General features: G+C 40.6%; 1 protein-coding gene across 7 annotated transcripts in view; it reads left to right on the forward strand.

Moving 5' to 3' along the window:
* rbbp8 (retinoblastoma binding protein 8) overlaps positions 1-19,083 on the forward strand; it is a 147,111-nt gene that overhangs the window by 49,277 nt on the left and 78,751 nt on the right. For 4 of the 7 annotated variants that reach the window (XM_078216441.1, XM_078216439.1, XM_078216440.1 and 1 more), the window contains exon 2: positions 7,013-7,197. In XM_078216441.1, the coding sequence (XP_078072567.1) occupies positions 7,077-7,197 (121 nt within the window). In that variant the 5' untranslated portion in view covers positions 7,013-7,076. Of the gene's footprint in view, positions 1-1,471; positions 1,689-7,012; positions 7,198-19,083 lie in introns of those variants that run through there. The other 3 variants (XM_078216442.1, XM_078216444.1, XM_078216443.1) reach the window with 2 other exon arrangements.

The following is a 19,083-nucleotide window of genomic DNA, read 5'->3' on the forward strand; positions in this document are numbered from 1 at the left end:
GGGGAAGGTTCATTTGGGAACACATATATCCATTGGAGAGGGTGCAAAAACTGAACAACTCGTCGAACTGACTCTTCAGGCAGCAGTGTCCATATGTGGCAGGGTTTTGAGATTGCTCATTGGACTTCCCAGCGATCTCTGAACCCATCAAGCTGGGGTGAAACAATTCATCTCTGCACCCAAACACTGCCCGAGGAGAAAGAGACTGCTGAACGTTATTTAATTTGAATTTGCAACACTAAAGAAATATTGTATATGATTTATTTTGTTTTGTAAGTTATTTCGACTAGAAAAGCGCAGTTCTGCAGATGTGTGGTTCAGTATTTCATTTTGTACATTGGTTTTACTGGGCATTTTTTTTTCCATGTTGGAAACATCCAAAGGAACTTAACTTCAGCTTTAATCTTGATTCCTATGGGAACTCGTGATATGTTTAAAATCGTTTCACACAAAGTCATGATTATCAGGAACGCAACCACAACCAGAATACTGAAGATGCTGGCATCTGAAACAAAAACAGAAAATGCTGGAAAATCTCAGCAGGTTCAGCATCTGTGGAGAGAGAATAAAGCCAGTGTTTCAAGTAAGGATGACCCTTCGTCAGAGTTTAACTTGAGGACTTGCCCAATGGGCTCGCAATCTGAATCGAAATGTGCATTACTCTTCCCCACGCCCCATCCCATTATACCTTTGCAGGCATCCAATGTGCAACTCCTTGCAGAATGGCAGAAAATGTGACAAAGGCTTTGTCATTAATGAGCAGCTTAGTGTGTGTGCGTGCCCAAATATGGGTAGGTGCAGTTTCTTTAGGTTGCAACTGATTTGCAGAAAGCAGTGGGAATACAGCCCAGTAGTTGTTTTTCATCTCTACCTAGCTCTGTACTCCTGGATTTTCATATTTTATCCTTTAGAATGGGCTTCATTCTTTAAGCTATTTTTCATTTCCACTGGCATTGTTGTGAATCAATGCTTACTTACTTTTTGGCACTGTACAAAATGAAATTTAACCTAAACAGTGAGGACAAAAAAACCTTGTTCAGCCTCATACTGCGCAGCTTAAGGACTTAAACACTAAAGCAAGTGGAGATTCAGGTGGTGTGTTGAACTTTGCTTTTAAGTTGGATACCTGACTTTATTCTGTTGATCCTTCATTTATCAAAATAAAAAATAAATCCGAATCATATGCAACATTTGAACATTCTGTATGTTAAAACTAGTTCAGAATTTTATTGATCGAGAATTGTCCTCCTCTGTTTAACTTGGGAAGTGGAGATTCTTAGCCGTATTGGAAGTTGACAGTATGGCCTGTTTTTGTATATCAGGTTGATTCTTGAATCACCCCTGTAGGTTGAACTTTCCTTTGATGCAGACTGGTTGAGCCAGTTTCTAGTTGAGTGAAAAACCAGTTTAGCTGGGCTGTTATGCCAACAAATTCTGGTTTGATTCCCGGTCCCAGAGAGTATACAAACCTGCTCAACCAGTTGTGAAAAGCATATTGGGTTATCCATTGTGCATTTACATATATGCCCTAGCAGGAAAAGACAGATTGAGCTGAACAGCAGCTTTCTTAGTGACTGAGTGTGGTCCATGCATATTGCCTCCTGTAATACACGTGAAGGTTGTAGATCCAGGAAATGCCAAGATTAAACGTTCACTCAAAAGGTTTTCTCAAATTTTAAGTTTAAAAGGTATGTAACATATGATTATATTTCAAGTTATATTTGAAGTTTGTGGTACAAAATGTAGGTATTAGTGGGATCAGATGTCATATCTGTAAATATTGAAAATGAATAACTTTATTGTGTTGTAAGTTTTCTTTCAAAAGAAGTGATGATTTCTTCATTTTGCTAAACTTGGCTTGAAAGTATGAATCTATCGGTCAGAAAAAGAACTTTGTGAGAATGGGGATCTCATTTTGTTGTGAGTATGATATACAATCCATTATGTTAAAACTCAGAAAACCAGCACTGTTGGCTTTTATTTGGTAATTGATTAACCAGTCATAGTCCAGTAGTACGTGAGAAGCTGAATAGAAAGGAATGAGGGCATGTTTTGTCATGCTTAACAATACTGGAAATCTCTGGCTTTAAAATAAATTATGTCTTTCATCTTGTTCAATGAACTCCAATTCTATTTCATTTGATAATTTTAGTCCCTTATGCTGTAAATTACTTAGACATATTGAAGTGCAAGTCACTCTTTGTATTATGTATTTCTAATAACCACAGTCAGTGACAAGTTTTCAATTTGGTTGGCTGTATGGACGTGAAAGAAGTGCATGTTAACAATGGTAACGCATTCCATTAATAATGTTAGCAACAAATGTCAAACAGTTAGATGCAAACAGACCCAGCCACTAGGCAAGGAAACCCCCACTAGTGAAAAGCTTTAGTTTCAAAGGATGGCACAGTGGTTAAGTGCTGCTGCCTCACAGCTCCAGTGTCGGGTTCAATTCTGGCCTTGGGTGAATGTGTGTGGAATTTGCACATTCTCCCCGTGACTGCTTGAGTTTCCTCCCCTGGTGCAGGTTAGGTGGATTGGCCATGCTAAATTCCCCCCCACCCCCCTGGTGTCCCAAGATGTGTAAGTTAGATGGATTAACCATGGGAAATATGTGGGGTTATGTGGATAAAGTGGGGTAAAGTGCCTGAGTGAGATGCTTTGTCCTGGAATCAGTGTGGACTTGATGGGCTAAAGGTTTCTTCTGCACTGTAGGAATTCTATGATTCCAAGTCACCTGTTTCTCACAAGAGAGCGTACTACAAATACCATGTATCAGGTCTCAAATTATGTACAGTATCCCAAAATATCTTTTGAGAAAATTGAATTTGCATACACTCTAAACCATCTTTGTAAGGATCCTTTTAAGGCAATTTCACAGTGATGGTGTGCAGTCAGCGGGTAGCCTCACAACATGTCTGGCTTTTTAGATGCATTGTGAGACTAAACCTGATGGTGTACACCCTCAGTGATTTGTTTGACCCTAAGCTGGACTCAGCTTAAAACAGCATATCTAGTCCATTAACCAGACTGACTGCTGCTCTCTCTCCACCTCATTCCTCTCGTTGACAGCATCCTTTCTCAGACCTTAGTCGCATCTGACTTGCCAGGATTTCAAATTTCAATTCACCTAAAATTCTGCTGTTATACACCAACTCTTGCTCACCTGCTTGATTCCTCTCCTTGCTGTCCTCTGCTTTCCACAATGCATTGACTTCAAAATCCTTGTCATTTTTTATAATTTCTCCTGAGGCTTTGTTCTACTCTACTTTTGCAGCCTTCCCTGGCTTTGCATCCCAGTTTTTTCACTCGTCTGCACTGTGTTCTCCATTGCAGACAAAGCTTTCAGTCATCACACTTCTGCATATTTGAATCTTGTTCCTAAAACCTTCCTCTTGCCTCACTTTTTCCAAATCCTAAATACTCATTTTTTTCTTTCATCTTTCTAAAGTGTCCTTTTGTTATTTTACAGGCACCAAAGCTGCTGTAGGAGAAGTATCCTCACTTCATAGTGAAATTTTATACTCCAATTTACACTTCTGCCACAGATATTAAATGAAGTCCGGACCATACAGAATCTCTGTTTTGTGACTGATATTCAAATAATTTTAAAAGATATTTTGACTCCTGAGTACAAAATCAGAAGGTCATCATTGCCTCTAGAATATCTGGACTCCCAGATCAGCTTTAATGCATTTGCATCAAGCTTGCTCAATTTAAACTCCAAATGAACTTTGACAGAGGCACATGGATTGCCCCCACAGCTTTTCTCTCCGTACTGCAGCTAGTCGACCCATTATGCCCATTTGTGGTAGTAGGGAATTCTGCTCTATCTTCATTTCAGCTCATTTTCTTCTCTGCTTTGGATTCCCCAATGCCAACTGATAATTCAAATCTGCATTAATTCCCTTTTTAAGGGCAAGGTGGGGGGGGGCATTATTGCGAGAAAGATTGACCGACTATGTGGCACCGTGGCACAGTGGTTAGCACTGCTGTCTGAGTGCCAGGGACCCGGTTTCGATTCCCGGCTCGGGTCACTGTCTGTGTGGAGTTTGCACGTTCTCCCTGTGTCTGTGTGGGTTTCCTCCGGGTGCTCCAGTTTCCTTCCACGCTCCAGAGATGTGCGGGTTAGGTTGATTGGCCAAGATCAATTGCCCCTTAGTATCAGGGGGGTATTAGGGTTGTGGGGATAGGGCCTGGGTGGGATTGTGGTCGGTGAGGACGTGATGGGCCGAATGGCCTCCTTCTGCACTGTAGGGATTCTATGGATTGCAACCATATAATAGGTGGCAGACCACAAAGGAGACTCTCAGTTCGGAGACAGAAATTGCCAGTGGCAATCTGTGTTATACTATTGTGGAATATATTTCTGCATCCTGTGTATTTCTTTAATTCTTAATTATCACCTTACTGTCTACATCATGTCTGATCCACAATAATTTTGTTCTATTTGTGTTTATTCCTTCCTTGTATGTCTTTTTTGAACTTGTGGTGGGTGTAAAAGAGCTCTACGTAATGTTCTTCTTCATTGGTGGATAACTTAAGGGCATTACGGATTTAGTGAGGACAACATGAGCTTAATTCTTCCCTCAAACAAAAACAGAAAATGCTGGAAAATCTCAGCAGGTCTGACAGTATCTGAAAAGAGAACAGAGCTAATGTTTCGAGTCTGGATGACTCTTCGTCCAGAGTCATCCAGACTTAAAAGGTTAATTCTGTTCTTGCTCCACAGATGCTGTCAGAACTGCTATGATTTTCCAGCATTTTCTGGGGGTTTTTCAGATTCCACTAAAGTAATTTGCTTTTATCTTCTTCCCTTGAGTTTAGATGGTTGAGTAGTGATCTAATTGAAGCTCTTCAGATTCAATGGTGTTGATACAGAAAACCAGTTTCTTCTGGTGGGGAATCCAGAACAAAGGAGTACTATCATTAAAATGGAGGCTAGAGCAGTTAGGCTTAAATTTGGGATAGGGGGGTCCTTGTGCATGAGACGCAAAAACCCAGTCTGCAGGTGCAACAGGTGATCAAGAAGGCAAATGGGATGTTGGCCTATATCGCAAGGGGGATAGAATATAAAAGCAGAGATGTCTTGCTGCATCTGTACAGGGCATTGGTGAGGCCGCAGCTGGAATACTGTGTGCAGTATTGGTCCCCTTATTGCAGAAGGATATATTGGCCTTGGAGGGAGTGCAGAGAAGGTTCACCAGGTTGATACCGGAGATTAGGGGTGTTTATTATGAGGAGAGACTGAGCAGATTGGGTTTGTACTCGTTGAAATTTAGAAGGCTGAGGGGGGACCTTGTAGAGACCTATAAGATAATGAAGGGGCTGGGTAGAGTAGAGGTGGAGAGATTCTTTCCACTTAGAAAGGAAGCTAGAACTAGAGGGCACAGCCTCAAAATAAAGGGGGGTCAGTTTAGGACAGAGTTGAGGAGGAACTTCTTCTCTCAGAGGGTGGTGAATCTCTGGAATTCTCTGCCCACTGAAGTGGTGGAGGCTACCTCGTTGAATCTGTTTAAATCACGATAGATGGATTCCTGATCGGTAAGGGAATTAGGGGTTATAGGGATCAGGTGGGTAAGTGGAACTGATCCACTTCAGATCAGCCATGATCTTATTGAATGGTGGGGCAGGATCGAGGGGCTAGATGGCCTACTCCTGCTCCTATTTCTTATGTTCTTACAGTGGAAACCTAGAATGTTGTTCCTCAAAAGATTGGATGTTCCACAACCACTCCACTACTATGAATGTAGCTTCCAAGTGTCTTTCTAGGTCTTCCTTTTTCCCAATTCAGTTCCATTCATTATATACTTGAGCTACACATTTTTGTTTGATCAGTGTACTATAATTTACATTGTTAACTTGCCAAACTCCTATCACACATGTTATGTTTGTACAATTTTTCCTTTTACAGTATTATAAGTAAGTTTTGCGAGTTTATATTTAGTTTTCACATCATTGACGTATATAAGAAGCAAAACTATGGGGCTCAGTTATATTGCACCCTGGCTGGGATTATACCTGGAAAAGAAGTCGGAAGGCTGCTGGCACAATCTGAGCTATAGCCCAGCACAAATCCAGGAATTACACCTGCATTTTTTGAATTGCGGGATCTCGCTTCCTACTATCCAAAGCTGTTCTGAGTGCCCCGCAGTCATTTCATGCTTGAGTGATTGTTGAGTGGCTGCAGGCAGGAGTTCTGCCATTCTTTCAGGAGAAAGTCCTGCCTTAGAGAGTAGCTGGCCAATTAGATTGGCTGGCAGTGCTTCCGTTTCTGCCACTATAGTGCTGCAGTGGACAAAAGAGGAAAGGTAGAAAGGTGCCTAAGACCAAGTTTGGGCATTGGAGGCGCAGGTAAGTTGAAGTGATTTCAGGTTGGAAAGATTAAGGAAAGCGTGGGGAGAGGGTGGGGTGATGGAGTTTGGGCAGTGGGGGAGAGGAAGGGGATGATCAAGGTCTCAGGGAAGGGAGGCCCTTAGGCCATTGGACCTTAGGTGAAGGGGGCGGTGTGGCCGGGGGGCACCCAACTTCAGAAGGGAAGAAGGGGGTTTTTGATGGAGATGCTTAATTGGCTACATAAGGGCCTCAATTGGAGCAAGGACAGGTTTTCTGCCCAAGGCCTTGCCTGTCCTGGCATAAAATTGCTATGTGGTCAGGCCAGGCGGGAACCTGGAGAGAGTCTCATCCTTTCAGTTTCACACTTCCTTCCCCGCTCTTTCAAAACTGTGAGTTAGGAGAACCCCTGTTTTTTTAATAAATCAATAATGATCAGCATTGTTATTGAGTTGTTTGGAAGAGTGTTTTGCAGGGTAGTACCTGTTAAACATAACGCTATATATAGGAAAATTATATAGGGTTTTTCCAGAAGGATTGCGATCAGATGAGCTGAACGTTCTTCATCTGAATCTAATAACTTACCCTCTGGAGAAGACGGGAAATTAGGTGGAGGAGAGGGAAAGTATTTTTCTGAACATTAATTTCCAAAATCAGTTTTACCTAATCTGTCTTGCAGGTGCAAATTAAGAAGAGTTTTAACTACAGTATGTAGCTTTGAAAATCTACATACAAATCATACCATGAATAGCTCCAGTGCAAACTGTGGGAGTCCAGGCACTGGGAGTACAACTGAAACTGCCATAGAAGTATTTAAGGATATTTGGACTAAACTGAAAGAATGCCATGACAACGAAGTACAAGGTACATGATCACTTCAACTGGATTAATATCGTTTATTATCTTAAAATGACATATAAAATCCAACAATGTAAAGTCCATGAGAGGTTTTGGCTCGTGCAAATCACTGGTGGTTTTCTTGCATCATTCTGTACTCTTTTTCATGCGCATTTGATGGAACTTGCCCTGTTTTCTCCTATAGCAACATAACATTCCTTTGATTCATTGATAGCAATTAATTATACTTCATCAAGGATCTGTAATGAATCATTAATTCTCTCAAACTGAGGAATTTCTGTTTTGTTTTTTCTTTTCTAATTATGATCCTTGCTGGGATATAGTCTGCTTTTCCTTTGGATCTTATTCTTTTTCAGAGTATAGTCTATTGTAATTGTTCATTTGACCCTGAAGAAAGTTTATAACCAATCCTTCATTTGTTTTTACTCTGAATTGAATTAATTCATTATTGTTGCATGTATTGGGATACAGTTAAAAGTATTGTTTGTTGCGAGCTGTTACAGACAAAACATAAGAACATAAGATAAGAACATAAGAAATAGGAGCAGGAGTAGGCCATCTAGCCCCTCGAGCCTGCCCCGCCATTCAATAAGATCATGGCTGATCTGACGTGGATCAGTACCACTTACCCGCCTGATCCCCATAACCCTTAATTCCCTTACCGATCAGGAATCCATCCATCCGCGCTTTAAACATATTCAGCGAGGTAGCCTCCACCACCTCAGTGGGCAGAGAATTCCAGAGATTCACCACCCTCTGGGAGAAGAAGTTCCTCCTCAACTCTGTCTTAAACCGACCCCCCTTTATTTTGAGGCTGTGTCCTCTAGTTTTAACTTCCTTACTAAGTGGAAAGAATCTCTCCGCCTCCACCCTATCCAGCCCCCGCATTATCTTATAAGTCTCCATAAGATCCCCCCTCATCCTTCTAAACTCCAACGAGTACAAACCCAATCTCCTCAGCCTCTCCTCATAATCCAAACCCCTCATCTCCGGTATCAACCTGGTGAACCTTCTCTGCACTCCCTCCAATGCCAATATATCCTTCCTCATATAAGGGGACCAATACTGCACACAGTATTCCAGCTGCGGCCTCACCAATGCCCTGTACAGGTGCATCAAGACATCCCTGCTTTTATATTCTATCCCCCTCGCAATATAGGCCAACATCCCATTTGCCTTCTTGATCACCTGTTGTACCTGCAGACTGGGCTTTTGCGTCTCATGCACAAGGACCCCCAGGTCCCTTTGCACGGTAGCATGTTTTAATTTGTTTCCATTGAGATAGTAATCCCATTTGTTATTATTTCCTCCAAAGTGTATAACCTCGCATTTCTCAACGTTATACTCCATTTGCCATATCCTCGCCCACTCACTCAGCCTGTCCAAATCTCTCTGCAGATCTTCTCCGTCCTCCACACGATTCACTTTTCCACTTATCTTTGTGTTGTCTGCAAACTTCGTTACCCTACACTCCGTCCCCTCCTCCAGATCATCTATATAAATGGTAAACAGTTGCGGCCCGAGTACCGATCCCTGCGGCACGCCACTAGTTACCTTCCTCCAACCGGAAAAACACCCATTTATTCCGACTCTTTGCTTCCTGTCGGATAGCCAGTCCCCAATCCACTTTAACACACTACCCCCAACTCCGTGTGCCCTAATCTTCTTCAGCAGCCTTTTATGGGGCACCTTATCAAACGCCTTTTGGAAATCCAAAAACACCGCATCCACCGGTTCTCCTCCATCAACCGCCCTAGTCACATCTTCATAAAAATCCAACATGTTCGTCAAGCACGACTTTCCCCTCATGAATCCATGCTGCGTCTGATTGATCGAACCATTTCTATCCAGATGCCCTGCTATCTCCTCTTTAATAATGGATTCCAGCATTTTCCCTACTACAGACGTTAAGCTGACCGGCCTATAGTTACCCGCCTTTTGTCTCCTTCCTTTTTTAAACAGCGGCGTAACATTAGCCGTTTTCCAATCAACCGGCACTACCCCAGAATGCAACGAGTTTTGATAAATAATCACTAACGCATCCACTATTACCTCTGACATTTCTTTCAATACCCTGGGATGCATTCCATCCGGACCCGGGGACTTGTCCACCTTCAGTCCCATTAGTCTACCCAGCACTGCCTCTCTGGTAACATTAATCGTATTAAGTATTTCTCCTGCTGCCAACCCTCTATCGTTAATATTTGGCATACTATTTGTGTCCTCCACCGTGAAGACCGACACAAAAAACTTATTTAAAGACTCAGCCATATCCTCATTTCCCACTATTAACTCCCCCCTCTCGTCCTCCAAGGGCCCAACATTCACTCTAGCCACTCTATTCCTTTTTATATATTTATAAAAACTTTTACTATCATTTTTTATATTAATTGCTAGCCTAGCTTCATAGTCTATCCTTCCTTTCTTTATCGCTTTCTTAGTCTCTCTTTGTTGTTTCTTAAATTTTTCCCAATCACTTGTTTCTCCACTATTTTTGGCCACTCTGTACGCAGCTGTTTTTATTTTAATACTCTCCTTTATTTCCTTCGTTATCCACGGCTGGTTCTCCCTTTTCTTACAATCCTTGTTTTTTGCTGGAATATATTTTTGCTGAGAACTGAAAAGGATCTCCTTAAAAATCCTCCACTGTTCCTCAGCTATCCTACCTGCCAGCCTGCTCTCCCAGTCTACCTTAGCCAATTCATCCCTCATCCTATCATATTTCCCTCTGTTCAAACAGAGGACACTGGTTTGAGACCAAACTTTCTCCTCTTCCATCTGAATCAGAAATTCGACCATATTGTGGTCACTAGACCCAAGAGGGTCCTTCACAATAAGATCCTTAATTCTACCTACCTCGTTACACAATACCAGATCCAAAATAGCTCGTTCCCTCGTCGGTTCCGTAACATGCTGTTCAAGGAAACTATCCCGACAGCATACCGTTCATGGAGTACATAGGTGAGAAGGAAAGGATAAGGTGCAGAATATAGTGTTAAAATGTGAAAGATCAGCTTAATGTGTGATGGGGCCATTCAAAATTCTGATGGCAGCAGGGCAGTAGCAGTTCTTGAGTTAGTTGGTACTGCTTTCAGACTTCTGTATCTTTTTCCTGATGGAAGAGGTTGGAAGAGAGTATGTCCAGAGTGCGTGGGGTCCTTGATTATGCTGGCTGCTTTCCCAAGGCAGCAGGAAGTGCAGATGGAGTCAATGGATGGGAGGTTGGTTTGCGTGATGGACTGAGCTATGTTCACAACCCTTTGTAGTTTCTTGTGGTCTTCGTCAGAGCAGGAGCCATACCAAGCTGTGATGCAACCGGAAAGGACGCTTTCTATGGCGCATCTGTAGAAATTGGTGAGTCATAGATAGATAGATATCATAGAATTCTACAGTGCAGAAGGAGGCCATTCAGCCCATCGAGTCTGCACTGACCACAGTCCCACCCAGGCCCTATTCCCTTAACCCCATATTTACCGTAGCTATTCCCCTGACACTGAGGGCAATTTAGCATGGCCAGTCCACCTAACCCACACATCTTTGACTGTGGGAGGAAACCGGAACACCCAGAGGAAACCCAAATGCAGACGTGGGGAGAACATGCAAATTCCACACAGACAGTGACCCAAGCCAGGAATTGAACCTGGGTCCCTGGCGCTGTGAGTCAGCAGTGCTAACCATTGCGCCACCGTGCCGCCCTCGTGCTCGTAGTGGACATGCCAAATTTCCTTCGCCTCCTGAGGGACTAGGACAGATTGTTGGTGATCTGGACATCTAGATACTTGAAGCTCTCTACCATCTCCACTTCATCATCTTTAATGTAGATAGGGGCATGTCCTCTACTACGTTTCCTGAAGTCGATGACTATCTCCTTCATTTTACTGACATTAGCAAACTAATACTGGGTTCTCTATTGGTTATCTATTTGTCTCATCAGGAGGCCCAGACCAAAGATTTGTCAACAGCACTTTTGTGCTTTGGCCATGGAGAAAAGCCATATAAGTGTTGCACTTTAGGTCCACCATCAGACCCTAGGATAATAGTACAATTTTCCCCCTCTGACTGATTTATATGGTTTTTTAAAAAATTCATCTTGGGATTCTATAGCAAGTCAGGAATTAGCAAATACAATTGAGATATCTCGCCATTAACTTCATAAATCAAATCTTCTGACTATCCCAATCTACCTTGCCTTCTCAGTTTGACAGACTTCCTCACAAACCCTTTCCTTTCAACTCATCTCATACCCTGCACCTTGTCTCAACAGTTTTGTGTGTGGTACTGCGGTTGTTAAGTGCCAATAATTTAGACCAAAATACACCATTGTTTGTTGTGGCTTTTTGTAAGCCTTTCATTCAGGGGCTTGCAAATCAAGTGGAAGAAACCTGCATCTTGTAGCAATTTCAATATTGCACGAGTTCCCATTAGGTTGCACTTTTTTGGCACAATCTGTCCAAAATCGACCAAATCAATGCAAAAGATTGAAGAATTTGAAGAATACATTATATCCAGTTTCTGTACTTTTGTGCAATGTTTCAGAATTTGGTCCTGTCCATAAAATTGGCCGCGCCCTCTGAATCACAATTCTGCTAATTGTGTCAGTTTCTTGGCCTTGGAGATTCTTAAAATTAAGCTTTTTTAAGAAGTCTTTTTCAGTTATTTAAAATCAGATCGTGAACTAGGCACTCAGATTATAAACAAATGTTGTTATGATTATTAGTAAAACTGCACCAAGTTAACTCTCGCAATATATCATGGAATCTTTATGATGCCCTTATGTATCTGTCATCTGAGATTAACAAGCCAGTCTTACAGGATCTTTGGTAAACACCTTTTTCAACTATAAACCCTTGGATTCAAAGTTTAATTTCATTTAACTTTTCCAGGACAAGAATTGGGAGTGCTGCAATTCATCTGTATCTCTGGGTTAGGCAATGTAAAAATGATCCAGCATTTGGGGAAGACTGGTTTGGACTTGTCTGTATTTGCTCTTGCTGTCAAATTACTTACTAACACCTGGATAATGTACCTTTCCCAAATGCACAAGAGTGGCAACCAACAAAATTACCATTTTTAAAAGGCAAGTCAGGGAGAGGGAAATGTAAGAGGAAAGATTCGGATTTGGTACCAACAACAGGTTTAGCAGTGAACGCCATGTGGAAATGCGCAAATAATCCAGCAATTTGTCATGAGGGAGAGGTACCTGGTGGATTTGGGGTCAACCTTGAAAAAGTGGCACTTCACCACCAACTCTCACTGCCGAAAGTTAGCATTGTTTCTTAACAAAAGTATATTCTAATCAAATAGATTAATGTTCTTCCAATGCCAATCAACTTTTCAAGCCCAGAAAGGGAATATTGTAAATGGTGGAGGTTCATTCCTGCATGTATAGTTTGGGATTTTTAAAATCGAAAAATTATGGTGTTGGCAGTTTGCACTCGAGCAGCATGGAGGACAAACACATTTTTGTGTTGAACAGTGAAGGAAAAAGCTTAACGGGGGCACACCACAAGATGTCCCACTCCATCAAAATTTTGATTGAAATCTTGATTTCTTAAACTTAAAGGGATGTGGTTGATTGTGAGCCCTTCCTTCTTGGGGACATCATTGTGTGAGAGACTTTTCCCCTATTCATTGTCTTGAATAACATGAAGGAACATATGAAATATCTCAATTTTAAGTTTTATTTTTAAATGTCTTTTAATTTAAGGAAATGAAGAGGTATTTTGGCCATCCATTGTTTGGTTTTAAATAGGTGCAGTGAGAAATTAAATGTTTAGGTATTTGTTAAAATCCTTTTTCATTCATCAAAGTATCTCTTTTCAGGGTGTGGATGGCAGGGCAGAGTCATGTTCAGCCGTCGGGCAAGCATTTTTAAAATCTTAAACTGTCAAACTTTTTTTTATCCTTTATTGCACATATCAGATGTAGTACAGCCAAGACAACTGAAAAATGTAAAATAAATTAAAGTAAATTAGTTCTGTGGAAGGCCATCAACATTAAAACATTAACTATATCTCTCCGAATGCTGCCGGCCTTGCTGAATATTTTCAGCATCCGTAGTATTTTGCTTTAGAAAATTTTAAAAAAAGCTCATTGTATTGTTTTGTAATTTCTATGATGTTTGAAGATTTTGCGTACAAAGTTTAATTGTGCAGATGTTGACAACAAAATAATTGTTTCTACAATGTGCTAAATTAATCCCTTTTAATCATGCCATTCATCTGTACTGGCAAGTACATTCAATATAACCTGTTATGAAATTATGATTCCCTGCATTTCCTTTAGAGGGTTTGTTGACATGACCTAATTTTCTGTTTACATAGTGTTTACCAGCTCGAGATCTACTTAGATAAACACAGAATTGCAGTTCAAATAACATCATGTTTTGCACCATCATCACTATTCTCGTTTAATCTTTTCTTCCCTTCCTTTTTCTTTCCTCCCATTTTCCACCCCATTTCTTGTCTCGATTAAAGACATCTCAAAGTACTCAAGTTCTGGCAGAGAGTCAGCAAACTGAAACTTTTAGCTCTGGTCCTAAGACCTGCTGAGTGTTTGCAACACTTCATTTTTATTTTAACATTTTAGCTATGAAGAGAAGTTGGATAAACTCGGTTTGTTCTCACTGGAACGACGGAGGTTGAGAGGTGACTTGATAGAGGTTTACAAGATTGAGTGGCATGGACAGAGTGGATAGTCAGATGCTCTTTCCTAGGGTAGAAAAGTCAAGTAGTAGGGGACATAGGTTTAAGGTTCATGGGGAAAAGTTTAGAGGAGTTGTGCAAGGTGAGTTTTTTTACAGAGGGTGGTAAATGCCTGGAACGTGTTGCCCAGGGAGGTGATGGGAGCAGGTACAATAGTGGCATTTAAGGGGCAACTAGACGATTACATGAATAGGATGGGAATGGAAGGATACGGTTTTAGTTTAGGCAGGAGTCATGATTAGCGGAGGCTTGGAGGGCCGAAAGGCCTGTTCCTGTCCTGTACTTTACTACTTTGTTCTTTGTATCTTGTATGAGGTTGACAGGGCAGTATGTCCTCTAATGCTGGGAAGTTAAATAAAGTTTCAAAGCGTTCCTTCCTAGTTGTGTTCATATTGCCACCAAGTCGGTTCTGGTCTCCCATGGGTTAGCAAATTGCCAAGTGCCATTCACTTTCCAGATATATCCCAACCTTTGTCAAGTGGTTCAGCCAAAGGCCAATGACTTTTGGCAGGACTGAATGATCCCAGCAATGGATGGAGCTGGAAAAATCCTATGCATGGTCTTTCCTATAGAGACCTTGCAGGCATTGCTTGACAGGCATTTAATTCTGTGATAAAAAGAGCACAGCACTCATCCATTCAGCCTTTTAAAAGCAAATGCAAGAATGTATAGGAGTTTCAACTATCAAAACATATGAAGAGTGCATCAAGAAATAGAAGATGTTATATTAAACTAAATCATTGTCTAGATTTAGTCTGCTCTTTTTAATTAATGTAGTGCTTTCCATTTTTAAAAAATCATAGCAAATTTCAGAACTGGGGAGGCCATTTGGTCCTTCTTCCTGATGTTGACTCTTTGCAAGAGCATTCATGCTATGACTCTCGCCATTGCCTTTTGTCAGTAACTTGGTAAATTCATCATTCTCAAGGATCTGTTCAGTTCCTTTTTTAGAAATGATTTATAGAACTAGCTTCCAGATATTTTCCGGTCGAGCATTGCAGATTCTGATAATGGGGGGGAAAATCTTCTGTTCCCTCTAAGTCTTTTGACAATGATTTTAAACCTAATTTCTTGTTATTGGCCTGTTCATCAGCGGAAACAGTATTTTTAAATCTCTATTTGGTTACCTGTTAACTGCTTGTCTATGGAGAAGATGCCTAACATTTCCAGCCTTTTCTGATATCTGAGTCCCTCATCCCTGGTACATGTCCTAAGTCCTTTGCATCTTTGAAGTGTACTGCCCAGAATTGTCCTCAACACTCGAACTGAGGCTTAACCAGTGATTTTATGAAGTTCTGACATGATCTCTTAGCTTTTACATTCTTTGCCTCTAATCTCTGACCTATGTGCTTTTCTCTTAACCACTTTATCAACTTGCCCTAGTCCTCCCAAAATGTCTCACCACTTATTTCTCTCCATTGATTGCCATCTGCCATGCTTCAGCCCAATTCACCATCCTGTCTATCTTATTGAAATCTACGACTGATCTCATCAACTATCAATTAATTTGCCAAGATTTGTATCACCTATAAACTTTGTATTACTGCTCCCTACACCAGAGTCCTAAGTCATTTATAAAACATAAGAATAAAGGGTCCAAAACTGATCCTTAAAACATGACTACAAACCACATCCCACTCTGAAAACATTCATCTGTTTCCTGTTGCTGAGCTAATTTTTATATTTGCACTGTTACTTTCCTGTCATAGCCATAGACCTCACTCTTCTCAATATGCCTTCTGCCTAACACTTTTATTTTCTAAAAGTTCACACATAAAACATCTACGCCACTCCAAGATCAACGTTTATTACATCATCAAATAATTCCAAACTGTTAATCATACATGCTTTGATTTTAAAAAGCCCATGCTAGCACTTCAGAATTAACCCATAGTTTGCTCACTGAGATTTTATTTTGTCTCTCTTGATGGTTTTATATAATTTCCAACTACCAATGTTGGGTTGACTGACCAGTAGTTCCCTAGTTTATCCCTCCCCTTGAATAATGGAATAATATTAGCAATACCCCAGTCCTCTCTCCATCATCCAAAGAGGATTGAATTATTGTGATCTTCAGCCACATTCTTTGTAAAAACAGATGTAAAGTATTCATTTACTGTCGAGCCTTACTCTCTGTTTCTACATGAAGATTCCTTTTCGGGTCATTAACAGGCAAATTTCCTAGCACATATCTCAAACTTTATAGACAGGATTGCGATGTTGGACTTGGAAAATGCGAGTCAGGCCACACCCTGAATTTGGAAGACTGAGCCCATCAAGTCTCCCCATGCCAAAAATATTTTAGTCTCCTGGAAATGTGGACAAGGAGGGTTTGGGTTTTCTGAGTCGCAAGCCAGTGTTGGAGGAGTTAGGGTGCAGAGGCAGGCTTATATTGGTCCACTGGGACATTAACCTAGCTCTCCAGTGTAGTTAGTATGCTGAAATCCTCACCACTCACGACCGCCCCCCCCCCCCCTGTTCTGTTATATCCTTTAAATAGATGTTTGAAAAAGTACATTTCTAACAACCTAATAGAGCTATCAGTGAACAACACAATCATTCGTATTTAAGAAAACGTCCTGACCCAATGGAAAATAAGTAAATCTCCTCAAGTAGTCATTCAGTTGTAAAAACAAACCAACTTCTATTCTGTAACCACATCAAAAGACATAATCCTTCAACAATCTTTTTAAATTATCAATCAAACTGAATACACTCCATACTGCAATAAGTAGTTCTATAGCTTTTTGAAACTCAGCTGGGTATTCATAATGGTTTTAGCTGTTAAAACAAACCCTCAAAAATGCAAGCAATAGAGGAAATTGAATCTTCAAAACAAATGGTCCTGCTTTTTCTAATCTACACTCGATGTCCTGTCAATTAAAGCAAAGCAGGTATCTTGTGTTTTCACTGTGAAAACTGCAGTACAATTTTCTTTTGAATTTTTTAGGCTGTGAACATTTCAATAATTTTAGATTGTAAAGGTGGAGCTCTCACTTTCACTTCGAATGCATAATAACACTTTTCCAAATGGGGAAAATGCTCTAATGCATCTGAACATTTATATAATGCTGATCAACGTAATGGTCATCTTGCCGTTGCAGGACATAGCCCTGTGATCAATCACTGCAATACAAATCTAATCACATTTGAAGCTGTCAAACCATTTAACTCCTACTTATCAAAATGTTTCCAACTTTCTCAGCACCCTCAAAGTTCACAAACTGTCAAACAAAGTGGGTTCTCAGAAGCCTTCCAAAACCCTCTGGTATTTTATTTCCATTTCCTCTTGGACTCCTGGGCTTTACACAATTTTCCTGATTATTAATTAATACTTTCTCCTGACATTTGTTGTAAGTCTTAATTTTCTATTTTATTTAGATTTTTATTTACTTTGTCATCCAGGGCACACTGGCTTTGGATGGTCTACCTTTTCCCTTCAAAGAAACATACCTAGTTTTCACCTGAGCTATGGCAGAGATTTTCCAACCCTGACAAAGTCAATGAACTTTTGACTGGTTTGCTACATCTGCTGTGGTGGGTCCCACCACAACGAGGCTGAAAATCCCAGCCAATATCTTGCCTAAATGCCCTCCATTACTCTGTTACTGTTTAACCCTGCAGTCATCTTTTCCAATCTACCTCTGCTCAGTTTCTTCTTGCATCAATGAAATCTCTCTTCCCATATGAGTTTTTTTCAACTTTGGTATTTTATGGCCTCTTTGTATAATTACTTCAACTCTAATTATGCTAAGGTCAGTGTTGGCTGGATAACCTCTTACTGTAATGCCTTCCACGTGCCCTACTTTGTTACCCTGTACCAGATCCAACAATGCTTCTTTCTTCTTTCCTGGGTTGACTAGAATCATAGAATCCCTACAGTGCAGAAGGAGGCCATGTGGCCCATTGCGTCTGCACTGACTCTCTGACAGAGTATCTTACCCAGGCCCAAACTCCCACCCTATCACTGTAGCCCCACCCATTTTAGCATGTCTAATCCATCTCACCTGCACATTTTTGGACTAGGAATGTATTTATTGAAAAAGTTCTCTGAAGCAAATATCTCTAATTTCTCTCCTTTAGCACTGTTTTCCCAGTCAATTGAAGTCTCCTAATATATTACTCTATTTTTGTTGCATGTCACTAAAATTTGCCAATAGATTTGCTCATATCTCATTATTTTAAAAAAAATCTTCAAATTTATGTAATTGTTTCTCCTAATCAGATCAAGCAAATAGATGCAGTCCTTGAACTTCAACTATATTTTTAAATTTGGAGATGTAACATCATAATATTGCTGCACCCCTTTATTTCCTTTTTTATTTTGGAATACTTTGTAATCAGGAATATTCCAAGCTTTGTATGAACCATGCCTCTGTTAACGCAATCATGTCACAATCTCATGTAACATCTTGTACCTGAGGTTCACCAACCTTATTAGTTATGCTAAGGGAATAATGTACATTTTAATTTAACGCCTCCTTTGTCACTTTCACTATTTTCCTCAAGCTAAAACCCTAGAATGTTTTGGGATAATTCTAATTTTACTGTTTATCTCTCTGACCTTATTCCTGCTCCTTTATGCAATCTCCCAATCCTGCCCCCCAGCTTGATTAGTTTAACCAGTCCCTGCCACCCAATTTGTTTTAACTTGTTTTTTGTAAATTAACATCAAATTCAGGCAAACTTCTTCGTCTGACCCTCAACTGTGGAATGTCTTGGGATGTTTTCACATTAATGCCATCAAAATTAAACTATTAATCCCTCTCCTTTTTATGTAGAACAAGTAGAGATTATATTTTGAGATTTTAAATCCTCAGCAAGTGAAGATCTTAGTCATTGTCTATCTAGATTTGATTATTTCCTCCCTTCACAGCATTCTCAAATTGAGGGAGATGGTACTTCACATTTTTTTGCTAAAATGAGTACATGTAGAATCTTAGAATAGAATCCCCAAAGTGTAGAAGGAGGCCATTCGGACCATTGAGTCTGCACTGACTTGCTGACAGAGCATCCCACTCGAGCCCTATCCCTGTAGCCCTATATATTTGCCCCACTAATCCCCCTAACCTACACATCTTGAGACACTGAGGGACAATTTAGCATTGCCAGTCCACCTAACCTGTGCATCTTTTGGGAGGAAATTTGAACACCCGGAGGAAACTCGAGTAGACATCCAAGACCGGAG

The sequence above is a fragment of the Mustelus asterias genome, chromosome 7 (assembly GCF_964213995.1).
Source record: "Mustelus asterias chromosome 7, sMusAst1.hap1.1, whole genome shotgun sequence".
In the NCBI taxonomy this organism is placed as follows: Eukaryota; Metazoa; Chordata; class Chondrichthyes; order Carcharhiniformes; family Triakidae; genus Mustelus; species Mustelus asterias.